The sequence below is a fragment of the Equus caballus genome, chromosome 7, assembly GCF_041296265.1.
Source record: "Equus caballus isolate H_3958 breed thoroughbred chromosome 7, TB-T2T, whole genome shotgun sequence".
NCBI classification, from domain to species: domain Eukaryota; kingdom Metazoa; phylum Chordata; class Mammalia; order Perissodactyla; family Equidae; genus Equus; species Equus caballus.
Genome location: NC_091690.1, coordinates 46,592,479 through 46,617,946, shown reverse-complemented (window position 1 = coordinate 46,617,946; position 25,468 = coordinate 46,592,479). Strand labels below are relative to the sequence as shown.

The window sequence follows — 25,468 nt, the reverse complement described above, 5'->3', positions numbered from 1 at the left end:
GGCGTCTCTGTGCCTGTTTCCTCGTCTGCAAAGCTCAGAGGCTGGCAGTGGAGACGGGCATGCCGGGCAGCGGGCGCAGGGCGGTCCCCAACGTGGGAGCCGGGGTGACTTCTGACGGACGAGGCCCCTCCCCAAGCTAAACGCCCCCCCAAGAAGAGCCAAGGGGCCCAGGGCCAGACGCCCCTGCCAGCGCCACAGCTCGTCACCCGCGCGGATGGGGCCGCGCGGAGGGCGGGCAGGTTGCGCTTGGCCGCTGCGAGCGCGCCTGCACCGCCCGGGCTCTGCGCCGCTGTCGCCCTTTCCTGTTGGCTGCCAGCCGCGCCGCCAGTTCCGGGGAGGGCCCGGCCCCCTCCCCGCCCTCTATAAACGCTCGGCTCCCCACCTATAAAGGCCCGGCCCCCTGCCTCCCCCCCCCCGCCCCGCCCGCCCTCCATAAAGGCCCGGGCCGCGGGGCGCCGCCCAGCGCGGGAGCCGCACGCCTGCCCGGTCCTGGGTTCCCCCGCGCGGCCCACCATGGGAGGCGCCCGCCGCGGCGGCCTTCTCGTCCCACACGGTGAGCAGTTTGAGCCCCTCGGGGGGACCCCGGAGCCCCGGGCACCAGCCCTCGGCACGTCACCCCCTCTCGGTGGAGAGTGCGAGGCGCGGCCGGCGGCCCCGGGAGCACGGGGAAAGGGAGGGGCGGCGCCCGGGACCCCACGCCCGGCGGGAGCCCCGCTGCTCCGAGACCACCCCCCCCCCAGAGGGCCCCCTGCGCTCTTTGAGGGAGCCGCTTAGGGGCCGCTCCCTAAGAGGGGGAACTGAGGCACGGGGGAAGACGGAGGGGCAGAAAGGGACCGTTGGGCCGTCCCCGCGGGCAGTTGCTCTGAACGGAGAACCGGTCCGTCCTCAGAGCCCGCGGGCCCCTGAGGCTCCGCTCCGCGTGGACGCGCCTCCCCGGCGGTCCTAACTGTTACCGGGCGCACGTCGCCCGAGCAATCGGGCAACAAAGAGAGTGACAAAGTGGCATTCGGGGAGCTTCCAGGGGGTTCCCTGTGCCGGCCCGGGGCAGGCCTGAGCTCAGCGCCCCCCACCCCCCCGACGGGAGCGGGAGATGGAATCCGAGAGGCGCGCGGGCGGCGGGCGGGCGGCCCCCTCGGAGTCCGAGCCTCCCTTTCTGCACCTGCCGAGCGGTGAGCCCGCTTCCAGGCTCCCGGGGTGCGCGCCCCGCCTGCTGCGCGCAGCGAGCGGAGAGCAGAGAGCGCGCGGCGGCCTGCCCGGCGGTCCCAGCACGGGGGTCCCTCGGCGGTGCCCGCCGCTCCGGCCCGGCCGAGGAGCGGACCAGATGGCCGCAGCCGCCCGCCAGCAGCGCCTGCCCGCTCCTGTTTGGGCCACGGCCAGGGCCCCGGAGGAGACGGCGGCGCGGCCCGGAGCGCCCTCCCGCGCGGGTCTGCGGACCCCTGTCCCCCGGAAGCTCCCAGCCTGGGGGCGCTCGAGCCGAGCCCCTGCCCTGGGCGGCGGCGCGGGGCTCCCGTCGGGAGGGCCGCTTTGTGGTCTGCCCGGCAAAGAGGAACTGGGCAACGGGGCGCGGCGAGCGGGGAACTAGCCCAGCCCTGTGGCCGAATCGCAGGAAGAGAGGGGGGCCTCACGTGAGGGAGGGGCAGGCGCTCCGGCCTCAGTTTACCCCGGTGGGGAGGGCCTCTGGGCCCAGCGAAGTCTCTGCCCCTTACCAGCCTGCTGGATATCAGGTTTGGACACAGGGGCGAGCGGCCAGAGCCCCCTCGGGTCTGCAGCCCCACAGCCCCTCAAGCCAGCTCACAATGAGGACCCCGGAATTCCCCGGGGAGCCCCTCCAGGGGCAGCGCTGAGTCAGCCTTTCCCGGGGCCCAGGAAGTGACTCACGCGTGTCCCCCCCCCCCCCCCGGTTGGGTCACCCTGGATTCTCCGTGTCTGTGCTGTCCCCAGATGCCAGATGGGCAGGGACTGGCTGGACGTCTCCCCATGGCCTCCCCAGCCTCCACCTGCTGCCCCTCAGCCCTGCCCAGTTTCCACTGCCCCATCCGACTGTTCCTCTATCTCCCCCTCCATCTCTCTGCCATCTTGGCCTCTCTGCCCGGGTTCCCTGTTTCTCTGCCCATCTCTCTCTATCTCCGTCTTAACTTCTGCCTGTCTCTCTGTCTCTCTCTCTCATCTCTTTATTCTCTCTCTCCTTCTCTGTCTCCTTTCTCTTCTCTCTGTGTCTTTATTCCCTTTTCTCTGTTCCTTTCTGTCTCTGTCTCTTTCTCTCTCTCCATCTTTCTGTCTCCTTGTTTCTGTGTCTCATACGTTTTTTTCTTTTTGCTGAGGAAGATCAGCCCTGAGCTGACATCTGTGCCAATCTTCCTCCCCACTCTATATGTGGCTCGTCACCACAGTATGGCTGATGAGTGGTGTAGGTCTGCTCCTGGGAACCGAACCTGCAAACCTAGGCCACCAACACAGAGCATGCCAGACTTAACCACTATGCCACCAGGTGGCCCCTGTCTCTCCTCTCTCTTTCCTCTCTCTCCTTCTCTGTCCCTCTCATGAACGGCAAAAAGACCCCATCTTACAGGCCCTGGGACTTGAGGAGGCCCCCAGGACATGCCCCAGGAGGAGGGGCCACTCGCGCCACCCCAAGAGCCCACCACGTCTTCCTGTGTGTGGGGAGCCTGGGGTGAAACGTCACCGCTGGGTCCCAAGCCAGCCGTTGGGGCTGACAGACGTTGTGGGCGTGGTGTCGTGCACCTGTGTCCCCCAGGAAGGATTTGGGGCGGGAGTAGATTCACGAGGACCCAGGAGAAGCCCTGGTCCCACCCGTCGTTTGTCCATAAAGAGATGATGATGATGGCGCACACTTCCACACAGCGGGTGGTGTCTGCGTGCTTGACTCACACCCTAGTCAGAAAGTGGGTCCCGTCCTCATTTTCCAGAAGGGAAACTGAGGCACTGGGAGGCGGCTAACCTGACCAAGGTCTGGGATTTGAACCAAGGCTGCCTCGCTCCAGTCTGTTGACTGAGCTGCTGCCCGAAGGTCAGCCAGAGCCAATACCCCCACCCCCGGGCTCAGGCCCCTCCCCATCCCTCGGTTCCTGAAACCCACCCCAGGCAATGGCGCTGGAGGCTGTGGGAGCCCAGGCAGTGGCCCCTGCTGGCTCTCTCCCCAGCAATGGACAGAGCTCTGGGTGTCGGCAGCCCTGCCCTCAGACCCGTCACCCTGCAGCCTTGCCAACTCATCCCTGCTCTGGGGTCCACCCTGACCCTCCCTCTCTCTGTTCCAGTGCTGGGTGTCTTGCTGATTCTGTCGGAAGCTGGAGGCGGGCAGTGGGGTGAGTCTGCTGGGAGCAGCTGGGCCCACTTCCAGAGCCTGGGGAGGGACCCTGGACCCTGCCCCGGCCCCCAGCCCCTGGCCCAGCCCTCACCTTCTGACCATGGTCCTTGTCCCACAGCCTCTGCCTCCGCAGCCTCTGCCCCTCCAGGCTGTGCTCCCTGGTGCCCTCGGAACTCCGTATGTGTCAATGCCGCCACCTGTCGCTGCCATTCGGGATTCAGCTCCTGGTCTGGGGAGATCATCACCAGCCCTGCAGACAGTTGTGACGGTACAGTCGGGGCCTGGGGTGGTGGGGGCACGTGGGGACGGTGGGGCACAGCCCAGGGCCCTCAGGGGATGTGGTGGCTGGCTGGGGCCTCAGCCTTTGTCCTTGGGATCGTCAGCAAGAGCAGAGAAAAGAAAGGAAAAGATGTGAAGGTGGAAAATCGAAGTGGACAGGCATGGCTTCCTGCAGAGGGATGAGCCGGCCTCCAGGAGGCTGGACGTGGGCCTCGTTGGACCCTTCAGGACTGGGCGGTGGCAGAGCGTCTGCACCCCCGACTCCGGCTCTTCCCACTGTGTCCACATCTGGGATGCCAGCCCCAGGGCCGAGAAGAGTGAACTAATTGGGTGGGTCAGTGGGTTCTGGTGCCAACCCCATGGGGAGGGGTCCCCACTCCAACAAGCGACCCTCGGGACACCAGCTGGGGGTCCTGCGATTCAGCTCAGCTCTGGCACTGTCTCCGGGAGAGAGCGTCAGACCCCACAGCTTGAGGGTTTGGTCCTACAAGACTGCCCCCCAACTTCAGCAGGCGCTGTAAGTCCGCGGTGCCCAGACCCCTCCTCAGGTTCGCTCAGCTCGCTGGCCCAGCTCACAGATCTCAGAGAAGCGTGTTACTTCCTAGACGCCGGTCTGTGGGAAGAGGACAGACCTCAGGGACAGCCTGGTGGAGAGCCGCAGGGGGTGAGGTGCGGGAGGACGTGGCCCCAGGCCCTCTCCAAGTGGCCCCTCTCCCTGCACCTCCTCGTGTCCCCAGCCCAGAAGCTCCTGGACCCTGTCCTTTGGGGGGTTTTATGCAGGCTTCATGCCATAGGCACAATTGATTAAGTCTTTGGCCACCGGTGACTGATTCAACCTCAGCCCCCTCCCTTCCCACAGGGGCGCATGGAGGGTCTGAAAGTTCCAACCCTCTAGTCACACTGTGCTCCTTGGGCAACCAGCTCCCATCCTTAGGTGCTTTCCGAAGGTCACCTCGTTAACAAAACAAAAGACACGGTTATCACTCTCAACACTTAGGAAATTCCAAGGGTTGTGGGAACTGTGAGCCAGGAACTGTGTGCGAATGCCGAATATATATGAGAAAATATATTTTGGTCATCTGAATGAGCAAATCCATATTTCTTATAAATCACAATATTGCAGTGGGTTTCTTCAGGAAGTGCTTGCTCCAGCCACGGCCCAGCCTCAGCAGTGTTGCCTGAGAGGCTAATTCTTTCCAAAAAGACACTGATTAAGTATCAGGCCCCTTGCTGGGGAGTCCGGTAGGCGATGGGATCTCTGCCCTGAAGGAACTCTCACCTTTGGGAGGTGACCCTCTGCCCTGTTGTGTTCCAGACATCAACGAGTGTGGACCACCCTTGGCGGTGTCCTGTGGAAAATTCGCGGATTGCCAGAACGTGGATGGGAGCTACTACTGCACATGTAGCCCAGGATATGGGCTCGTTTCTGGGGCAGCAACGTTCAGAAACGAGAGTGAGAACACGTGTCAAGGTAAGAACCACCTCTCATCTTCCATCCCCTCGTCGTGAGATTTGGGGTCACCTGAGCCACTCCTGCAGTGTCCAGGGGCAGGGCCCGGCTTACAGGTCTGGGTGGGGACGAGGTTCCTGCGCCTGTCCCTCCAGCCCAGAGAGGCAGGCGGCACAGAGCCAAGGGCGCCCACCCCAGCTTGCGCCCGCTGGCTGTGTGGCCCCACCCAGGGTGCTCGTCCAGAAATCACTGTTAACATGCAGGATGTGATAATACTATTGTGACTTTGTGTTTTTGTAAAAAAAAAAAAAAGAGCTCCCATCTTATAGACAAAAGTGGCTTTGCCTCTTGTTAACTGTGTGACTTTGGACATGTTGGCTGGCCTCTCTGTGCCTCAGTCCACCCATCTGTAGAAGGGAGGTGACAATGTGGCCCCTCATAGAATCGCTGGGAAGGTGCATGAGGTTGCAAAGCGCTCAACAGTGGTGGCCGTTGGGTTTTAAAATCAGAATCATCGTGTCCAACGAAGGTGCCCTCTCCGGGCATCCTGGGCCGGCCCCTGGGGCGCTCAGGGGGCAGCAGCCCTGGCGGGCCCTGCCACAGTCACACTGTTGGTTCTGGCGCCCACCTCAGGCTGGGAGGAGCAGCCTCCAGGCGGCACCGCATCACTCCTGCTGAGGGGCAGGCGGGCAGGGCGGAGCCAGAAGGGGAGGCCCGGGATGGGAGTGAGGACACCGCCCTGCAGCGGGGGGTGGGGACACCACGGACTCGCAGGTCCTAGCCCCTCCCGCGTGCAGGCCCAGGGCAGCAGAGCTTCCTGGCCGGAGGGAAGGGGGACCTGCACCTTCCTGGAGCCCAGCGGCGGGGGGGCTCCATCCACCTGCTGCTGGTCCACCGGGGCCCTTTGTGGGTGGATGTTGTGCCCCATCCCTGTGGCCTGGCCAGCGGACACAGTCTTCACGTGAACTGGACAAAGGCCGCTTGTGGCCAGGTGAACACAGTGTGCTTGGGGAAGGGGGAGAGAGCTGGTGTTCGGCCCCCACTTGCCCCCTTGGCTGGATATCCTTGCAGTGAGCGACCTGCACAACTGCACATGGTGGTCGTGGATCCCACTCACTGTGCCCGGGCCGGGGGTGCTGCCCGCCCACTCTGTTGAGCCGCCAGCACAGGCAGTGGTGGTTGTGGATACTGAGGCGGCGCGTTGCTGGGTTTGAAGCAGGCCAGGGCTGAGAGAAGAGGACTCAGCCGCTGAGCAGAGACGGGGATGAACAGGAGCGAGGTGGGAGGGGCCGGCCCAGTGGCGCAGTGGTTAAGTGCGCATGTTCCACTTCTCACGGCCCAGGGTTCCCCGGTTCCGATCCCGATCCCGGGTGGGGACATGACACTGCTTGGCACACCATGCTGTGGTAGGCATCCCACATATAAAGTAGAGGAAGATGGGCACGATGTTAGCTCAGGGCCAGGCTTCCTCAGCAAAAAGAGGAGGATTGGCAGCAGTTAGCTCAGAGCTACCTAAAAAAAAGAGCGAGGTGGGAGAGGGACCCCCACAGGCCTCAGGGTGGGCGATGAGGAGAGTGAGCCTGCTAGCTTGGGCCAGGGCCTGCCGCCCTCTGTGCCGCCCTCTGTGCCGGGATCAGCCGGGCCGTCTGTGCAGCCCCCACCTCATTCCAGCCGTCGCCATACCACAGATGCATCCGCCCGGGCCCTGGCAGGCAGTGTGCTGGGGCAGGAGCCTGGGCCGGCCCTGGGCCCCTCACCCCACTTTCTCCAGGCATCAGAGGCCATCCTGGGCCCCCATCTGGTCCCCCGACCCTCTCTGAACCCCATGGCTCAGAACCCCCCACAGAGGGTCCCTTCCGCCCCTGCCTACCAGGCGTCTTATTGGCATCAAACAAGGCTGGGGCGCAGGCCGTGTGTCCTCTCTGCCGCCATCAGTTACTGCCACCCAAGACCAGCCCCAGCGGTGCCACGTGGCTCGGCCACCAGGAGCCCCTCAGACCCTCGGCCACCCCCATCTAGAAACTCAGAGGAGGCTTGAGGGCGGGCCCACCGTCCCCGGCCAACCATGCCCCTGGCCGGCAACCCCGCTGGTGACGATGCCTCCTGGCACCTGACCCGGTGGCTCAGCCTCCATCGACTTCTCTGAACAAGGCGCTGCCCGGACCCTCCCCAGTAGTTTCAGCTCATGGGCCCGTGGGCAGTGTGGATGACCGGGACCCAGGGGGAGCAGGGTCGGGGGTGGATAGCATGACATGGGAACCCCCTACACAAACTCAGAGAATCAGGTGACAGAAGAGCTCCTGTCTGGACCAAATGGCAAGAGAGGGCGTCATCATGGACCATCGTCCCAGGCTGACCCTCTCCCAAGGGGGCCAATCCAGGGAGCACCACTTGGGCCCAGAAGATGGAGGCAGAGGCCCACCGTTCTGCGTCTCTGTGGGGAGGCCGAGGGCTGAGAACACAGAAACCTCCGTCACCCCTCGCCCATCAGCACCTGCTCCCCTTCCAGCAACCCAGCCCTCGCCCACTGCTGGCCTTGATCCGACGTGAATCTCTCCACTTCTGTCAGTCCAGAGGATGTCTTCATGGGAATCAGGAAAAGGCACCTTCACAGCCCCAAGGCTGCCTGGCCGGATGTCAGTCAGCCCCACTGTCCACCCAGCCTGGCGCCCGCTGGCCAGAACGCCCTAGACTGTCCAGCACTATCTTCACTTTCCCTTCTTCTGCTGAACGCCTCCTTCTGCAGGGGCCTGGCTCATGGGTGGCTCGTGGTCCATTTCCACGGAGCTGGAGTCTCAGAGTGAGCGTGGATGGGAGAGCACTGTCCTGTCATGCTCACAGGGATTCCAAGGAGAACTCAGCCAGAAGCATCCACCCTGAGCAAAGGCCATCACTGGGTCCAGGATAGCGCTGCTCGGGGAACGCAGCATTTCCCTGCTCTCAATCCCAGGGAGGCCCACCTGGCCAATGACCACATCCTCAGAGACAGGTGGCCTTGCTGTCCCCACCCGGGCTGGGAGATGCCCAGGGAGGCTGAGGGAGTCAGAGCTGGGGACAGGGAGGACTCAGGCTGCCTCCAGCCACTTCTGGACATCAGCGCATCCAGGCCACCACATCCATCCTCAGGCCTCCACGTGAATGAGAAAAGGCGCCCACTCACCCGGGAACAGACAGTGGGGCCTTCCAGATGCTTCTCTGCCAGGAAACGTGGCTGCCTCCCAGCCCAGAGGGCTGCCCACGGCTGCAGGCCATGTCACCTCTCCTTCCCCTTGCAGATGTGGACGAATGTCAGCAGAAACCCAGAATCTGTAAAGGCCGCAGTGTCTGCATCAACACCCTGGGCAGCTACACCTGCACGTGCCCGCCCGGCTTGGAGCTCAACCCGAAGGACCCGAATCTGTGCACAGGTAGAGCCCCGGGTAGACACCGAGGCTGGATGGACTGGGAAGGAGCCGAGGCGGGTCCTGCAACCCAAGGAGGAGCCGATCCTCAGGCCCTGCGACGCTGACACCTGTGGAGCCTGCCCAGGGGACCGCCTCCCTGAAGGTCCCCGACAGAGCAGGGAGGCAGACGGGTCTCTGGGCCTGGGTCCCCCGTGGATCCCCCTGCCCCTGAGAGCACCCCTAGACCTCGCCCCTTCCTCGTCTGTCACACGGGAGCAGAGGAAGCTGTCACTTCCACTTTCCAGAAAGGGAACCTGGACCAGGGCCTGGGATGGAGCCAGCAAGAGTCCTTGGTCAAAAAGTCCAGCCCTCATGACTCAGTTTCCCTCCTGGTTTCTCTGCCTGTAAACTGGGGGCCATGGTCCCTGCAAGGCCACGTTGCAGGGAGGCCACCATATGGTGCTTTGAGGGTGAAGGTGAAGTTCACCAGGTGGTGGCGCGTGCAATAATGCTGGGGTCCTAGTGCCGGGCAGTGAGGGGCGTGCAGTGAGTGGAGGGCAGGGCCTGACCCTCTGGCTTTGTCCTCAGATGTGAACGAATGTGCCTTGGGGCACAATCCCTGCCACAACTCCACCCACTGCCTCAACGTCGTGGGCAGCTACAAGTGCCGCTGCCGCCCTGGCTGGAAGCCGGTTCCTGGGTCCCCCGAAGGCCCAGACAGCACCGTCTGTGCAGGTCCAGAGCTCGGCGGCTGCACTCCTGGGGACCCCCACCCAGAACAGCTGCTCACATACTCGATGGCTCCCAAGCAGACCCAACAGCATGAAGGCTGGGGGTGCCTGCTGGGCCAGGCACTATGCCTTTTGAGACCAAATGTGAAAAGATCTGGGGGTCCTGGGGAAGGAGCTGGGGTACCACGGGGAAGGGTCACGGGACCCCAGGCAGCAGCTGATTACTAACTGGGGTGAAGGGTCCCACTATTTCACAACCTGCACATCCGTCCGGCTCACCTGCTAGTCACCTCTGCACTCCCCATGACCTGGGGTCACCACTCGGGGTGTGCCGTCACCAAGTGGCATCACCTCCAGCGAGTGGGCCAGGGGATGCAAATATGGAGAAGGGGCGGGGCATGGAGGGGAGAGGGGCCTCATCCAGGCTGTGACCTGGCCTGACCCCATCTTCGTGTCCCCAGATGTCGACGAGTGCAGCTCCAGTCAGCATCCATGTCACAACTCCACCGCCTGTGTCAACACCGTGGGCTCATACAGGTGCCGCTGCCGCCGAGGGTGGACACCCCTGCCGGGGCTCCGGGACAACCAAAACACCACTGTGTGCGAAGGTACCTGATCTGACACGACCCCAGACTCCACCCCAACGAGCACAGACCCTCTCAGCCCTAATGAACCCCTGTCTGTCCCCTGCAGAGATGTCCTTCCCCACCTGGACTCCGCCCCCTGGAATCCAGAGCCAGGTGAGTGCCCCCAGCAGGGACCAGGAGGCAGGAATCCCGCCCCCCCCCACCCCCCCCACCCCCCCCACCCCTCCACCCCCCCCACCCCCGTCAGCCAGTTTTCCCCAAGCTCCCCACCCACCCTCGAGGCTCCCTGACTCCCTGACCCCTTCTGCTCCCCTCCCCCCAGCGTCTCTCAGGCTTCTTTGAAAGAGTCCAGGATCTGCGCAGACGCTTCACACCAGCCTCGGCCCAGGACACCGTCCAGGTAGGGGCAGGACCCAGGGGCCCAGGACAGTCCCCTGCGGTGTCTGGGGGATGCTTCCGTGTGAGTGGAGACAGCCCCAGCAGGGCCTCTGCTCAGGGAGACTCATGTCCATGTGCGCCATATACACACTGTGTCTACACCGGTTACTCAAGCGCGGACGTGCCCACACAGCCTGAAACGCGCGCGTGCACTCGAGGGGGAGAAGGGAGCAGTTAAGGATTTTCTCTCTGGAGCTGGGTCACGAGGGTTCAAATCCCCTGCCCCACCCACTGCCCCTCCCTGCCGTGTGACTTCAGGCAAGTGACCCCCGCCCATCTCCTCACTTCATAAATGAACTAAGAGAAGAGGCTCCAGAAACAGCAGCTGGCCCCCCGGGGGCGCACGGTGGAGCTGGTGCACGCTTAGCGGGTAGAAAAGTGGGAGCCCGTATGTCATTTTAAATTTCCTGGTAGCTACATTAAAAAAAAAAAGTACAAGTAAACAAGGGAAATTACTGAGAAAATGGCCTTTAACCCAATAGATCCAAAATATTACCATTTCAACACAGAATCATAAAAATGTCACTGAGATATTGCACATTCTTTTGAACTAAGTGTTTGCAATTTTGCCGCGTGTTTCACACTTCAAGCTCAGCTCCATTTGGAGCAGCCACATTTCCAGTGCCCGACGGCCACGTGGCTCGTGGCAACTGTTCTGGGCGGAGGGGCAGGAGGCCCGTCCTGAGGGACGTTGAGCGCCGTGGCTGTGACACACACACAGGACACAGGCTGCGCCCTCACTGGTCTTCTGGCTCCTGCGGGGTCTCGATGACGCCCGGGTGTGCTCCGCAGGCCCCGGGTGGTCCTCCTGTGTCCCTGGTGGGGGAGAGCTGGGTCATTCAGGCGGCCCCTGTGGTGCGATGGCCCAGCGGCTGTCACCCACCACCCCCAGGACCTCATCCAGTCAGTGGATGAGCTGCTGAAAGCCCCCGGGGACCTGGAGACCCTGGCCCTGCCTGACCGGCACCACATGGTCACCCACCTGCTCTCGGGCCTGGAAGAAGTCCTGAGGACCCTCGCCAAGGCCATGCCTGGAGCCTCCTTCACCTACCAGTCTCCTGAAGGCACAGGTGAGGCCTCGTCCTGCCCTGCCCGCCCCAGCCCTACACGCGTGTCCTGCCCCGGACCCCCAGTCACTGCCCCTCTCCCCTCAGAGCTGTCCCTGGTGATCCAGGAGCAGGGGCATGGGAACGTCACCCTGGGCCAGAGCCACGCACGGATGCTCCTGGACTGGGCTGTGGCGGCCGGGGCTGCGGGGTCGGGTAAGGCAGGGTGCGGGGGCACCCGTGGAGAGGGAGGGGGCTGGGATGTGGCCAGGGGTGAGGGTCAGACGGGCCCCCAGGAATGGCCAGCTGGATGAGGCATCTCAGGGAGGAGGGAGGGCAGACGGGCCGGTGTGTCTGTCCGCAGGCCCCGCCGTGGCAGGCATCCTCTCCAACCCCAACATGCAGAAACTGCTGGCCAACGCCTCCCTGCAGCTGGACCCGGAGAGGCAAGCCGAGCTGGAAGAGACCCACGAAAGCCCCCTCTATGGCGTCCAGTTGAGTCTCCTCTCGGCCGTCAACTCGGTCTTTCTGAGCAACACGAACACGACGAAACTCGACCCCAAGGTCACCTTCGCCTTCTCCCACCCTGTGAGTCCTGGGGCGGGGAGGGGTCAGCCCCACTGCTCACCCGGTAGCCAGGGTCACAGTGGTCCCTCTGCAGCCCACCTGCGCCCACTCTGCTCCTTCCTCAAACCTCAGGGCCTTTGCACTTGCTGTGCCCTCTGCCTGGGACACCTTTCCCTCACGTGACTCAGCCCTTTCCCTGTTTCCAGTGTGTTCAAATGTCCCCTTCTCTTTTAGGCCTCCCCGGACCTCCTGATTGAAAATTACAACCTGGAGCCACAGCTCTCCTTCCCCTCCGCTGTGTCTTTCTTTTTATATTTTTAAATAGCACCTAACACCTTCCAACACACTGTCTAGTTTACTTACTTATCAGGTCTATTATTTACCCTCTGTCTCCCCGAGCGTGTCAGCCCCCCAGGGCAGGGACGTGGGTCTGCCCTGGTCACTGCTGCGCCCCCACCTGGCACACGCAGCAGGTGCTCAGCGGGAAGCTGCAAATGAACAGCATCCTCAGCCTCAGCCCGCGCTCAGGACCCAAGGGGGGTTCCAGGCTAACCTCTCTGGTCAACCCCACCTGCCCACAGCCAGAGAAGCCCGGGACACGGCAGGAGCTGATCTGTGCCTTCTGGAAGGGAGCTGACGACGGGGGCGGGCACTGGGCCACCTCAGGGTGCCGGACGCTGGGCAGCCGGAACAACAGCACCACCTGCCAGTGCAGCCACCTCAGCAGCTTTGCCGTCCTGATGGCCCACTACGATGTGGAGGTGAGGGCCGGGGCCACCCTGAGAGGCCCACAGCAGGCAGGGCTGGCCGAGGGGCCAGGTGGTGCGGCCCGACTGGTTCTGTATGTACAACCCAGGATGCCCCCTGCTGCACAGCCCAGCCCCTTCCCTGGGACCCCCCAGACCCTGTCATGAGCCAGCAACTAAACAGTGTGGCTGGCACTGCAGGCTCTGCTCTGGCCAGTCTCCCAACTGCCCACCCTGAACTGGCTGTTAAATATTGCTAAACACTCCTGACGGAGCACAGCTTTCTGGATGTGGCCCCAGGGGGCCACAGATGCGCTGGGCCATGGGGATACCTGGAATGGGCCAGACAGAGGGGGAGAGGCTGGTGGTCCAGGCAGAAGGCCATGGGATTTGGGGAGCTCATAGGCAGGGCCATGAGGCAGGGCCGGGTGTGGGAGGGGCAGGAGACAGGGCAGAGAGGTGGGCCCCTCAGTGGTGGAGAAGAGGGATGTGGCCTGCGAGGGCTCACTGGGGACCTTATTGGAGGAGCAGTCTGGGTGCACAGTGGGGAGGCCGATCAGGAGGTGGCCAGGGAAGCATAAGAGAAGGGGGAGCCCTGCTGTGCCCAGGGGTGGGGTGACTTAGAATGAGAGACACAGCAGGCCTGCTCAGACGTCGCAGGCAGAGGAGGTGGGGGAGGTGGGCCACCTGATCAGAGCCCTGCAGGCCAGGCCCGGGAGTCTGGGCCCACAAGGAGGGCAAGAAAACCTCAGGGTGCTGACGGCGGCCCACCCACCGCCCTGCGCCTAGGACGAGTTGCTGGCCCTGATCACGACTGTGGGACTGGCGCTGTCGCTCGTCTGCCTGCTGCTGTGCATTCTCACCTTCCTGCTGGTGCGGCCCATCCAGGGCTCGCGTACTACCCTGCACCTGCACCTCTGCATCTGCCTCTTCGTGGGCTCCGCCATCTTCCTGGCGGGCATCGACAACCAAGGCGGTGAGGTGAGCACCGGCCCGTGGGGGTCCCGCTCTCACCTGAGAGCGCCGGGCCAGCCCCAGCCGACGCGGCCCCGCCCGCCCCGCCCCGCCCCGCCCCGCCCCGCCCCGCCCCGCCCCGCCCCGCCCGCCCCGCCCCGCCCCCGCCCCGCCCCCGCCCCGTGACGTGGCCCCGCCCGCTGACGTGGCCGCCCGCGCAGGTGGGGCTGCGCTGCCGCCTGGTGGCCGGGCTGCTGCACTACTGCTTCCTGGCCGCCTTCTGCTGGATGGCCCTCGAGGGCCTGGAGCTCTACTTCCTCGTGGTGCGCGTGTTCCAGGGCCAGGGGCTGCGCACGCGCTGGCTCTGCCTCCTCGGCTACGGCGTGCCGCTGCTCATCGTGGCCATCTCGGCGGCCGCCAACAAGCAGGGCTACGGCCGCCCGCGCTAGTGAGTGTGGGGGGCGGGGGGGGCGCAGGGGGGGCGCGGGGCGCGGGGGCCGGGGGCGGGCCAGGGCCCTGACAGGATCCCCTTTCTCTCCCAGCTGCTGGCTGGACCTGAGAGGCGGCTTCCTCTGGAGCTTCTTGGGCCCCGTGATCGCCATCATCCTGGTAACCGCCCCGCTCCGCCCCCGCAGCCTGAGCCCCACCAGGGCAGCTCTCCCTGCGAGCCCCGGGGACGCCCCTAATCCTGATTCTGTGCCCCCGCCCAGGGCAACGCCGTCATCTTCGTCACCACCGTCTGGAAGCTCACGCTCAAGTTTTCTGAGATCAACCCGGACGTGAAGAAGCTGAAGAAGCTCAGGTGAGCGCAGGGGCGCGGCGGGGGCTGCGGGAGGGGAGGGGCGACGGCGCACTGCCACTGCCCTGCTCCCCCAGGGTGCTGACCATCACGGCCGTCGCCCAGCTCTTCGTGCTGGGCTGCACCTGGGTCTTCGGCCTGTTCATGTTCGACCCGCGGAGCTGGATGCTGTCCTATGTCTTCTCTGTCCTCAACTGCCTGCAGGGCCTCTTCCTCTTCGTGCTGCACTGCCTGCTCAACAAGAAGGTGGGTGTGCGGCCGCGGGGGGCGGGCGGGCCGCCGAGGCCCCCCTGCTCCTCCCTGACCTGGCACCCTGGGCCCCCAGGTGAGGGAGGAGTACCGGAAGTGGGCCTGCATGGTCACCGGGAACAAGTACTCGGAGTTCACCACGTCCACGTCTGTCTCCAGCCAGAGTCAGACTCGGGTAAGGCAGAGCCTGGGCCAGGGCTGCCGGGCTGGAAGGCCGCCTCGGCCAGCTTGGTCTCAGGTCTCACCGGGCTTCTTTCCCTCCAGGCCCTCAGGTCTTCTGAGTCTGGCATATGATGGAGCATGTGACCAGGTAGTTCAAGCCAGGCCAGCAGCTCCTGCGGCCGCAGCAGCTTTTGCACATGCCGAAGACTGTCCCCTCCTCTCCCGTCATTCTGCTCAGCCTCCTGCCTCGGCCCCCATGTGCGTGACGGAGGGGGGTCAACAGTTGCTGCCTGGCACCAAGCCCCAGATGGCTCAGCCAGGGTGGAGAGTCCCACCTGCTGGGCCTGCTTCTGGCTGCCTCTCTGCTCCCCGCTGACTGACCGGGGCTCGGGGGCGGGGCGGGGCTGGCCCAGGGCCCAGACAGACAGGGCTCCCGTGCCTGCCTGGCCCTTTCCCCCGGTTGTCTTTGCTCCAGAACGAGAGGCCAGGGTGCTGGGGTTCAGCGCCCCTGTAAGCTAAGACTGAGGTCGGGGTGGGAGGAGGGCAGGGCCCCTCCCAGCCCCACTGCCCGAGGCTCACGGTACAGAGGCCCGTCTGCTCATGGTGCAGAGGGTCCTCCTTGTTTGGACGGTTGTGGATGGTGTGTAATGTTTTTCTATCTGTATAAACCTTTCTATGTTGACACTTAAAATTAAATATCACACTGATACACAGGTGGCACTGCTCGCTGGCTGGGGTCTCACTGGCTGACCCAGGGTGTCCCAGAAACATGGAGCCACCACAAAACAGACGAGACAGGGAGCCAGGCTTCCATAATACAAATTTATTCTGACACAAATCTACAGCTTTCAACGGTAAAAGAAAGGCCACTGTTGCCTAGGAGGACTAGTGGCACGAGGGGGAGCAGGGGGGACCTGGGCCGTCCGTCAGGCGCGAGGTTACCGGCTCTGCTCAACTGTAAGACACAGGGGAGGCTGGTTAGCTGGGGGAATGGGGCCCACAGCCCCCCACCAGGCCCCCGGCCGGCCCAAGTCCCTCACTGTATGTGGAGATGTCGATCTCTTCCGGAAGCTCTGCCACATTCACTTCAAACCTGTCCTGAACATCATTGAGGATTTTGGCATCATTCTCGTCAGACACAAAAGTGATGGCCAGGCCCTTGGTGCCAAAGCGCCCCGCACGGGCCACCTGCAGGGAGATGGGAGCAGGGATCAGGCCAAGACCTCGTGGGTGGACAAGCAGGGCCAGGCCCTCACGCGCCTCCACCCCGAGGGATTGTTAGGAGGGGACACCTCTGTGCAGCCACTCACCCGGTGGAGGTACGTGTCCGAGTCCTCTGGCATGTCGTAGTTGAAGACGATGTTGACTCGCTCAATGTCCATCCCTCGGCCAAACAGATTGGTGGCCACCAGGATCCGCCGCTGGAAGTCCTTGAACTGCTGATAGCGCGACAGGCTGGGTGCAGGAGAACAAGGCGGCCGTCAGACACGGGCTCCTGGGCGGGGCGCCCACGGGGCTGCCTGGGCTGCGGGGCGCGGGCACTCACCGCTCCTCCTGGGCCATGCCCCTGTGGATGGCGATGGCCGGGAAGTTCTGCTCCACCAAGAGCTGGGCCAGGGCCATGCAGCGCTGCACTGACTTCACGAAGATCACCACCTGCGGGGGGCGCAGTCAGGGCCAGAGTCCCCGCGCCCTGGGCTCCCGAGGCCCAGAGGCCCAGAACCCCAGACGGGCGACCCGAGCGTCTGTCACCTGGTTGAACTCCAGCACGTCCAGGAGGTCAAAGAGCTTGCGGTTCTTCTCGCTGTCCTTGAGCTTGACATAGTACTGCTGCAGGCCGTGCAGCGTGAGTTTAGTCTCGTCGTCCACAAACACCTCCATGGGCTGCGCGGGAAGGGGAGCGGGGGCGGGCGGGGCTCACTCCTGGGCACCCCGCCTGCCCAGGACCTTCCAGCGAGCGGCTCCTGTGCTGCGATGCTGCCCCGAGGGCCTGCCGAACCCCAGTAAGTGCTTCTCTCCCAACGGCCGGATCTAAGCTCCGGGCTGGCTCAGGTGGAGGCCGAGCTCAGCTCCCAGCTTGGCCAGACCGAGGGGAGGGAAGGAGGGCTGCGCCGGCCCCCCAGCATCCTCCTGCCGTGAGGGCAGCGGGTGTCGTGGAGCAGCCACAGCTCGGGCCCCAGCCAGCGGGCGGAAGCTGCTGCACGCGGTCGGCCACCGTCTCGCCCTACTCACGTCCTGCATGAACTTCCTGCAGACGGGCCGGATCTCCTTACTCAGGGTGGCGCTGAACATCATGCACTGCTTCTCGTGGGGCGTCAGGCGGAAGATCTCCTGCACGTCCCGCCGCATGTCTGGGGGAAAAGAGACAGGGTGGGGCGTGAGTGCCCGCCGGGCCAGGACCCCCTCCCGAGAGCAGACCCGGCCCTCCCAACCTGTGCCAGGGAGCCCTGGGCACCGTGACGAGGGCACCGGGAGCCGAGGAGGGAGGGCGGGCGAGTCCCGGCGCTTGAGGGGCTGGACTCGGCGAGCGAGCGCCAGGAGCTGCCGTCACTTACACGCTGCGGCGGAGCAGCCGAGCCAGCGCCTCGAGCCACACTTCAGGGAGGGGAGCCTGAGGCAGAGACAGCCGCTGGGTGAGGGCTGCAGCCGCCGCCGGGCACAAGCCCACCTCCCGCCGGCCAGTGGGGCTGAAGAGTAGCCCCAGGCGCGAGGCCATGGCCCTGCTAGGGCTGCCGTGTGTGTGCCCATCAAACGCTCCTGCGGGCCTGTGGGCCCACTTGGCCTGGGCTCAGAGGCAGCAGGCCGCATTCTGCCAACACTAGAACTTTCCCCAGTTCACTCACAGAAGGCCCGCGTGCTGGGTGCCCACATGACCCCACTTTGGGGAGACCTTCGGCCGGGGGGCTGTGAGGACAGGGGAGGGTGCGGCTGAGGCTGGGCGGGCCTGCGGCGGCCCTGCACCCAGGGGGGACACGCACCCAGCTGCTCCAGCATCTTGTCGCACTCGTCCAGCACGAAGTGCTTCACGTGCTTCAGGCTGAGGCTCCGGTTGCGCACGAGCGCCAGGATGCGGCCCGGTGTCCCCACCACGACGTGCGGGCAGTTCTTCTTCAACACGTCTTCATCCTTCTTGATGGAGAGACCCCCAAAGAACACAGACACCTGTGTGGGCAGACAGAAGTTGCCTTTCATGCCAACGGCCACCCTGTCCATCACCTAGTCCGTGGCCCTGCCACCGCAGGCCCCAGCAGGCCCCCAAACCCCAGGCCTGTGGGTGGGAACAGGAGAGCCCCGTGGGGCAGAGGCCGGCCTGAGAGCCCGGCCACACTCCACTGAGAAGGAGCCCCAGGGCTGAGACGCAGGCCTCCGGGGGCCATGCATGATTCATCGGGCTTTTCCGGAGCAGATACCACCACTGCCCTAGACACAGCTGCTGCAGCCAAGCCCGGAAACAGGGGCCGAGGCCAGCAAGGCTGCAGAGGGCCAGACGGGGCTCACCTTGACGCTGGGCATGTACTTGGAGAAGCGCTCATACTCCTTGCTGATCTGGAATGCCAGCTCCCGAGTGTGGCACATGACCAGGACCGTCACCTGTGGGGCGGGCAGGGGAGACACTCAAGGCAGGGCCCACACCAGTGCTTTTCCCTCAGCATACCTGGAGGTGCCTGGCCGGCCGCTCCCACCCCTAAGGCCATCCAGGGACCCCATCCGCATCTCCACCTCCTCACAGCCTGAGCTCCCTCCCTCGGCCTCCCTGGCCTCCCACAGCTCTGGGGGCCTCTGTCTCCGCACCAGGGTGCAGGCCTGGATAACAGTCCCACCCAGCCTCACCGGTGACCCACCCATGACCACGAAGGGAGGCAGCCCTTGCCTTTAGACCCAAGCCCCCAGCACCACGTGCCCAGAGCACACCTCCCACTAAATCACCCCTGCCCTGAGGAAACAGAGCCCAGCCCCCACACACGGCTGAGGGGGGCACCCCAGCCTGACAAGAGCAGAAGGCTGGTGTTCACCCCAACGATCCCCTAGGACCGTGGAGGACAACATTGGTCACATGAGCAGACAGCTGGCGCCCGTCTGCAACAATGGCAGTAAGGAAACCGCGTTGTGTGTGACACCGTCATGAACGCTGCCATCTAGAAATGTACACGACTCGGGGAACAGCCCACCTCCAGACGGTGGGCACTTCTCCGTTTTTTCTCTTGCCTTATTTTGGGGGGTTCTGTTACAACTCAGTACTGTACTTAATTTCAAAGGCCCACATAGGAGCGAGGGCATGGGCGTTTGGACGCAGAGGAGCCAGGCTCCCGCTGCCTCAGGGAGCTTGGCCTGGCGGGGCAGGCGCCCACCCACCTGTCCGTTGACGGGCTCAATCTGCTGCAGGGTGGCCAGCACGAAGACGGCCGTCTTGCCCATCCCAGACTTGGCCTGGCACAGCACGTCCATGCCCAGGATGGCTTGGGGGATACACTCGTGCTGGACTGAGGGAGAGAGCGCGTGTGAGCCTCAGCAACCGGACACTCTCTCTGTGCAGGCCCCGTGCCAGGTCCCGAGGGGACCATGGTGCGGGCGGTGAGAGGGCCTTGGCGGGAAGGCCAGGGAGGCGTACCCTCAGACGGATGCTCAAAGCCACAGTCCACTATGGCCCTCAGCAGCTCCGGCTTCAGCAGAAAGTCCCGGAAGCCAGAGCTGTGGATGGAAACGTAGGAACCCTTGACGTCTTTCTTGGGGGGAGCTGGCGTGCTCTCGGGGGGAGCCTGTGGCTCTTCGTCCTCCTCGTAGTCCAGCAGCTCATTTTCCACATCCTGTTCCGCCATGGTGCTGAGAACAGAGGAGGGAGGAAGGGCCGAGGGAGGCAACTGAGCTGAGATGCATGCAGAAGAACCCACCAGCGAGGGAGCTGAGGGAGAAGGCTGCACAGCAGCTGCGGGCGGCTGCCACCAGTCCGACGAGAGGCGCGATGCGCCAGGGTCGGGTTGGGAGCTGGCACAGAAGCACCCAGCTGAGGAAGCCGAGACCAGACATCACTCTCTGATCAACTCTCTCCCGTGCTCCCCATGTGACTCCACCTGTACTACGCCTCTGAGCCACCTCACAGCTCCCCGAACCCTGCCAGCCACACCCACACATGCACATCCCCCTACCCTCCAAGGGCCTCCCACTGTCTCCCAGTGAATCCCCAATTCCTGCCCATGGACCCCACGGCCCTCCTCATTGGCCCTGTCAACCACCCCCAGGCTTGCTTGGCTCCTCGCGGCACCCCACCCCGAGCTTTCACAGCCCAGTGCACCAGCGGGAACGCGCTGCTCCCAGATCTCTGCACAGTTGCCGCCTTCGCAGCCCTAAGGTCTCAGATCACAGGAAGGGCCTCAGACCATCTAGCCTGAGAAGCCCCCTCGGCATTGCTCCGCAAGAACCCCACCCAGCCCACACGGGCAGGACCCTGAGCTCTGGGGATGGGCTGCTGGGCTGCTGGAGAGACGAAGCTGGTGAGAGCGCAGAGGCTGCCCAGCCCTGGCTCCCCTGCTGTGTGGTCTGCACAGGGGAATAATTAGTGCTGTCGTGAACAGGCCTCCCATTGGGCCCAGGCCGACAAAAATACAGCCAAGAGGATAAATGGAATTAGCACAAAGCTCGGTCGCCTCCTGGCTTTATTTAACCCAACACACACAAGGTGCCCACTGGGTGCAAGTACCAGGACCCCAAAGGCAGGAACAGCATCTCTGGTCCTCCCTGCCGGAGCCAGTGTCCAGCCTCTAGCCTCAGGCTGCGAGTGCCAGAGTAGCCCTCCTTCCGGAGCTGGACACTCAGGGGTCTGGGCCCAGGCTCCGGCCCTCCTGTCACTCGTCCTGTGACTCCATCCAGCCCCAGGGCTTTAATCCCTGGGCAGAAGCTTCCCCAGCTGTGTTTCCCTCGGCAACCTCTCCCCGCAGCCCCAGACTCAGCTACAGCCCCAGACTCAGCTATGGCCAACTCTTCCACACCTCCCCCCGCAAGGAGGGCTCCGCACTCCACTCCTCCTGCAGGCCAGCTCTCCCAGCTCAGAACAGGCAGTCCGTTCTCGCAATGGCTCTGTCCCTTCTCTCTCACCCACCCTGTCCGGTCAGCCAACAAAGCCCACCAGGACCATCAGGCCACTTCTCACCCCTGCGCCCTCACTGCTCCCAAGCTCCCCTCCCCTGCCTTTCTTTTAAATTAGAACAGTTTTATTGAGATAGTCGCATGCCACACAACACACCACTGAAAATGTACAGGTCAGCGGCTTTTAGAGTCAGTACAAATGTGAAATCAGTACACAGGCTTAGAACTTCATCACCTCAAAAAGACTGCACCCTTTAGCTTCATCCTATGCTCCCGACGCCCTTGGCAATCACTAATCTACCTCCCTGTCTATGAATCTGCAGACTTTGGACACTTCATATAACGGAAGCACGTGAGATGTGACGTTTGTGCGTGGTTTCTGTCATTCAGCATAACGTTTCTGAGGTTCATCCATGTTGCAACACATGTCAGAACTTCATCCCTTTTCGTGGCTGAGTAATACTCTGTCGTATGGGAACACCGCAGTTAGCGTATCCACTGTCGGCTGGCGGGCAATTGGACACTGCCGCCCCTGGCCTGCATTAGGCCAAGAGCCGCCTCACTGGTCTCCCTGTTTCCCATCGCCCACCCCTCTCCATGACTCTCCACAGCAGCCAGAAGGAGCCTATGTAAGCTAAGTCAGAGAACGATTCTCCTCTGCTCAAAACCCTCCCCGAGCTCCTGCTGCACTCAGAACAAGTCCAGAGTCCCCATCACGGCCCCCCAGGCCCTGCCTCCTCTGCTCAGAGGCCATCACCCCAGCGCCCTCACACTGGCTTTGCAGCTGCACCTCAGACACGCCGCACACCTGCCCTTGCTGCCCCTGCCGCCTCGAGTAGGCACGAGTCCCCCACTCCTTTCAGGGCTTTTCCTGCTTGCTCTAACCTAAGAGCAACCTAAGGCGCCCAGAACAGCCCTGGCCGAACCAACGGAACTAGAACCAAGGCCTCCAGGTCAAGCTCAGGGCTGAGGTGGGCGCCTCTCCTGTCCTGGTTCTCGGAAGAGGCCCTCCGACACCAGCCCCGAGGAGTCAGACCGGCAAAGACAGAAGGGGTCCTTCCGCAGGCAGCAGCACAGGAGCCAGGAAGGGCCAGTGGCAGAAGCGGCCCCAGAAGCTCCCGGGGACCGGGGCGGGGTGGGCGGGCTGAAGACGAAGCTGCAGGAGCCGGTCAGGCCCAGGTCGTCACTGTGTTTGCTCAACAACGGGAGCGCTGAGCAGGGCTCCGAGTCAGGTGACTCCATCGGGACTCGACGGGAGAGATGTGCCCGGAGCAGAAGACGGAGGGGAGGAGACGAGCGGCTGGGAAAACCAGTCGCCAAACGGAAGAGGACCGACAAGAGCGGGGCGTGAAACAGGGAAGAGCAGGGAGCAGCGCCCGGGGAGCCGCGGGCAGGAGGGAGCGGGGGGCGGCGCAGACGCGGGGTCACCGTCGCTGGCTTCTGCCGGGGGGCAGACTTGGGGGCAGACGCGTTTGAGGCACTGGACCTCCCGGGAACTGACCGGACAGGACGCAAAGCTCGGAACGAGGCCGGCCTGGAGGGGAGGCGGCGGCCCGCCCTCGAGTGCCCCGGGACGGGCCGCCCCGCCGAGCTGGCCCTCCGGGAACAGCCTCTTCGCCCGGAGCCTCTGGCACCGCGAGCCCCAAACACCGCAGCAGCAGCGGCGGCAGCGCAGGGCGGCGGGGCCCTGGGCCTCGGAGAAGCCCGCCACGCCCGCGCCCTCCCCGACCAGCCCGGGGCCGCCGGGACGGCAGGATCGCCCTCGGCTCGGGCTCGGCCCGCCGCCGCAATGACAGCCCCTCCCGGAAGCGTGCCCCGCGCCCCGCGCCCCGCGCGCCAACGGCCGGCCCACCCCTTGCGCATGCGCGCGGCGCCCAACGGCTGCCGCCGCGCGACCTGCACCCCAACTGCCCCGCCCCCCGTGTCTCGCGCCCTCCTCTCCTGCTCCTCCCTTCGAACCCCGGCGTATCCCCTCGCCTGCTCGCCCGAGGGCCCCACGTCCCCGCACCCCAGCCCCGCGCCCCGGGCCCGCCGCTCACTTGGCCCCCCGTTCGCCTCCGCGGGCTGCGAGAAGAGCCGCCCGACTCCGGTTACCGGTCGCGCGCCTCGACCCGAGCTGTCGCGCTTCCTGCCCGCAGCGTCCGACTGCGGCTCCGCTCACTGGAGCGCTGGCTTTTCATTCAAGAGAGGCGGAAGCGGTGATTGGATCTTGCGGGAGCCGCCGGGAGGCTATTGGTGGAGAGAGGAAAGAGGGCGTGTCTCAGCCTTGGGTTCATCTAAAAGTAGGCGCTCGAGTGGGCTGGCTAAGGCCGGCGTCCACCCGCGCTCGGTCACGTGATGGGCGTTTTGCGCTCGGCGGGCGCCGCCATGTTTAGTACTGGCAATCGAAGCCAGGATGGTTGGCCGATGGCGAGCGCCTTGCCCTTATGAAGCGTGGCTTCCACGCCGGGCAGGAAGCGCGGGGCTTCCGCTGTGGGCGTGTCCCTGCGCCTCGCTGTCCCCGCGGGAGGCAGGGCGCGTGCGCGGGCTCCGGTGCGGCGCGGGCGGCGCTGGCGGTGGGCGAGGGGTGCCCGGGGGCGGACAGGCGGTCGGGGCAGTTCCCTCGGCTGAGAGTGGCGTCCTGGGTTAGACGCTGCTGGCGACCGCTCGGGCTCAGGCGGCAGAACCGCAACCAGGATGCTTCGGCAAGAAACTTTCTTTTAATGCTCACTTTTTCCCCGTATTAGATTATTTTCTCCCCAAGAACGTTACCGAGGTAAAGTTTATTGTAAAAGTAACAGGGCCATGAGTTTTGACGGTTGTCACCCGAGTGACCTGACGGGCGAAGACGTGGAACATTTGCGGCCCCGGAAGGTTCTGCTGGGCAGTCAGCCACAGCCCTGTCCCCGCCCACGAGGCAACCACTGTGGATTTCCATCAGTGGTTTGATCTGTTCTCGGATCGCACGTAGATAGAATCATGCAGTAGGTCGTCTCTTGTGCCTGTCCTCTTTTGCTCACAAAGTGTTCTGAGATTTGTCCATGTTGCCGCACGTATCAAGACTTCATGCTTTTTCACTGCTGAGTAGTATTCCACTCTGTGGCCGCACCGCAGCATAGCCCAGACGGGTTCTCCATTCACCCGCTAATGGACAGTTATTTGTCTTCAGCGATTGGCCATTATTTATAAAGCGTGTACGGGTATTTTTACAAACTTGAGTTCACTTCTCTAGGTTAAATACCTAGGAGGGGAATGGTGGCCGGAGGTCACGGGTGTGCTCAGCTTGAGTAGATCCCGACAGCTTTCCTAAGTGGTGGTTCCACGTTGCACTCCCACCGGCACCGTGTGGAACTTCCAGGGACTTGCAGTCCGTGCTGGCACCTGGTGTTGTCAGTCTTTTCTCAGCCATGTTTAGGTTTGGGGATTTGGGAGGGGGAGGGGAAGCAAGTAGGCCAAGCAGAATCAGCCCGCTCCAGCACTCCCTCTCCCTCAGGCCCTGACACCGCTAAACCTTCCTCCACAGTGTTGCAAGAAGGTTCTAGCCTTTGCCTTCTTTAGTGTAGGCTACCTGGGGGTCCATGTTCTAGACAACAGGTTCAGAGCTGAAGTCACCGGACGTATAACTTCAGCCAAAAAGCCCAGCGAAGAGAAACCAGTGTGTGTCCAGGCCGGAGGGGCTCAGCACGGTGTAAGCAGACACCATCCGCATCATTCACAGGGCGCCCTGGGTGCCTGGAGGGGCCGGGATGCAGGAGGCATGAAAATTCAGGCATCAACATAAATCGTATTTGAACGCACTATTTTAAATCAAAATTAATTTAAAAAATCTGTAACGAACAAAATGGCAAAACTTTAAGAAACAGTGCTGTATGGAGCTGAGCCCTATTGGCCCCTGAGGCGGAAGGAAGAGATCAGGATTGCTGATCCTGGCTTTATTTGGGTTTTTCTGCATTAATTTTGATTTTTTAATAAATATTACATTAAAACCGTGTATCTCGAGGTGTTTTGGCGCCGCCTTAAATTTTATGCCCAAGGCAAGTACTTCACTTCTCGTTACCCTAGTCCCCCACCCTGGTGCTCAGCCTGGTTCTGAGAAATCTAAATATACCCACAGATTGGATCCCCACCAGGAGCGGAGGGATGAGGCACGTGCGTTAGCATCTCCATTGCAGGGGGGCAGGCCCAGGCCATCCCTCCAGGAGGCTTGTCCACATCCTCTGAAGGTGGAAACAGAGGGCACAGCCAGGTAACTTGGGAGCCTGGAGAAAACCAGTCCCCGGGGAGAGAGGAGGCGCCCAGGGAAAGCAGGCGGGAGGCGAGCTCGGATTAACTAGATCATCTGAGACGAGGATGGAGGAGGCAGCCGAAGCCGGCTGAGTCCAGTTGAGAAGTCTGGGAAAACAGGAAAACACCCCAGCACACCCACGATCTGTGCAGCCAGGGGGCACTTCTACTGTTTAAAAATATGTCCGTGCCAGTTTTAAATCCAGAAGAGATGGGAGCCTCCTAAAGTACGTCCGCCAGCCAAGAGGAACACATGCTAACGTTTGTCATGCTGCCTTGATTCACTTCAGAATTATTTTAAGACGTAAATGATTTAAAACACACCCACCCAAATGCCTAAAAAGAAAACGACTCACGATACGAAGGACCGAGGCGGCCTCGGAACAGCCTGAGCTCTCACCCTCGGTT

General features: G+C 63.4%; 2 protein-coding genes across 9 annotated transcripts in view; one reads left to right on the top strand and one right to left on the bottom strand.

Annotated features, from left to right (window-relative positions):
* Positions 1-263: 263 nt before the first annotated feature.
* ADGRE5 (adhesion G protein-coupled receptor E5) lies at positions 264-15,425 on the top strand. Of its 3 annotated transcripts, XM_023645212.2 has the most exons (20): positions 264-553; positions 3,276-3,323; positions 3,444-3,593; positions 4,920-5,075; positions 8,330-8,461; positions 9,026-9,172; positions 9,630-9,776; positions 9,862-9,908; positions 10,078-10,155; positions 11,086-11,263; positions 11,348-11,455; positions 11,604-11,827; positions 12,388-12,567; positions 13,342-13,533; positions 13,728-13,954; positions 14,049-14,115; positions 14,217-14,308; positions 14,383-14,551; positions 14,631-14,729; positions 14,819-15,425. In XM_023645212.2, the coding sequence occupies exons 1-20, from the start codon at positions 514-516 to the stop codon at positions 14,846-14,848; spliced, it is 2,511 nt and encodes an 836-aa protein (XP_023500980.1). In that variant the 5' UTR covers positions 264-513; the 3' UTR covers positions 14,849-15,425. The 3 variants fall into 3 exon arrangements, with proteins under 3 accessions (XP_023500980.1, XP_023500986.1, XP_023500985.1); XM_023645217.2 differs by lacking the exon at positions 9,026-9,172 and having other exon boundaries at positions 395-553; XM_023645218.2 differs by lacking the exons at positions 8,330-8,461; positions 9,026-9,172 and having other exon boundaries at positions 308-553.
* A 99-nt stretch (positions 15,426-15,524) lies between these two features.
* The window catches only part of DDX39A (DExD-box helicase 39A), a 16,543-nt gene continuing 6,599 nt past the window's right edge, over positions 15,525-25,468 (bottom strand). The window contains exons 2-12 of one of the 6 annotated variants that reach the window (XM_023645222.2): positions 22,837-24,508; positions 19,326-19,537; positions 19,070-19,197; positions 18,215-18,307; positions 17,695-17,878; positions 16,949-17,067; positions 16,469-16,600; positions 16,263-16,372; positions 16,027-16,171; positions 15,757-15,904; positions 15,525-15,671 (exon numbers count right to left, since the gene is read on the bottom strand). In XM_023645222.2, the coding sequence (XP_023500990.1) occupies positions 15,655-15,671; positions 15,757-15,904; positions 16,027-16,171; positions 16,263-16,372; positions 16,469-16,600; positions 16,949-17,067; positions 17,695-17,878; positions 18,215-18,307; positions 19,070-19,197; positions 19,326-19,533 (1,284 nt within the window). In that variant the 5' untranslated portion in view covers positions 19,534-19,537; positions 22,837-24,508 and the 3' untranslated portion in view covers positions 15,525-15,654. Of the gene's footprint in view, positions 15,672-15,756; positions 15,905-16,026; positions 16,172-16,262; positions 16,373-16,468; positions 16,601-16,948; positions 17,068-17,694; positions 17,879-18,214; positions 18,308-19,069; positions 19,198-19,325; positions 19,538-22,298; positions 22,638-22,836; positions 24,509-25,468 lie in introns of those variants that run through there. The other 5 variants (XM_070273971.1, XM_023645223.2, XM_023645219.2 and 2 more) reach the window with 5 other exon arrangements.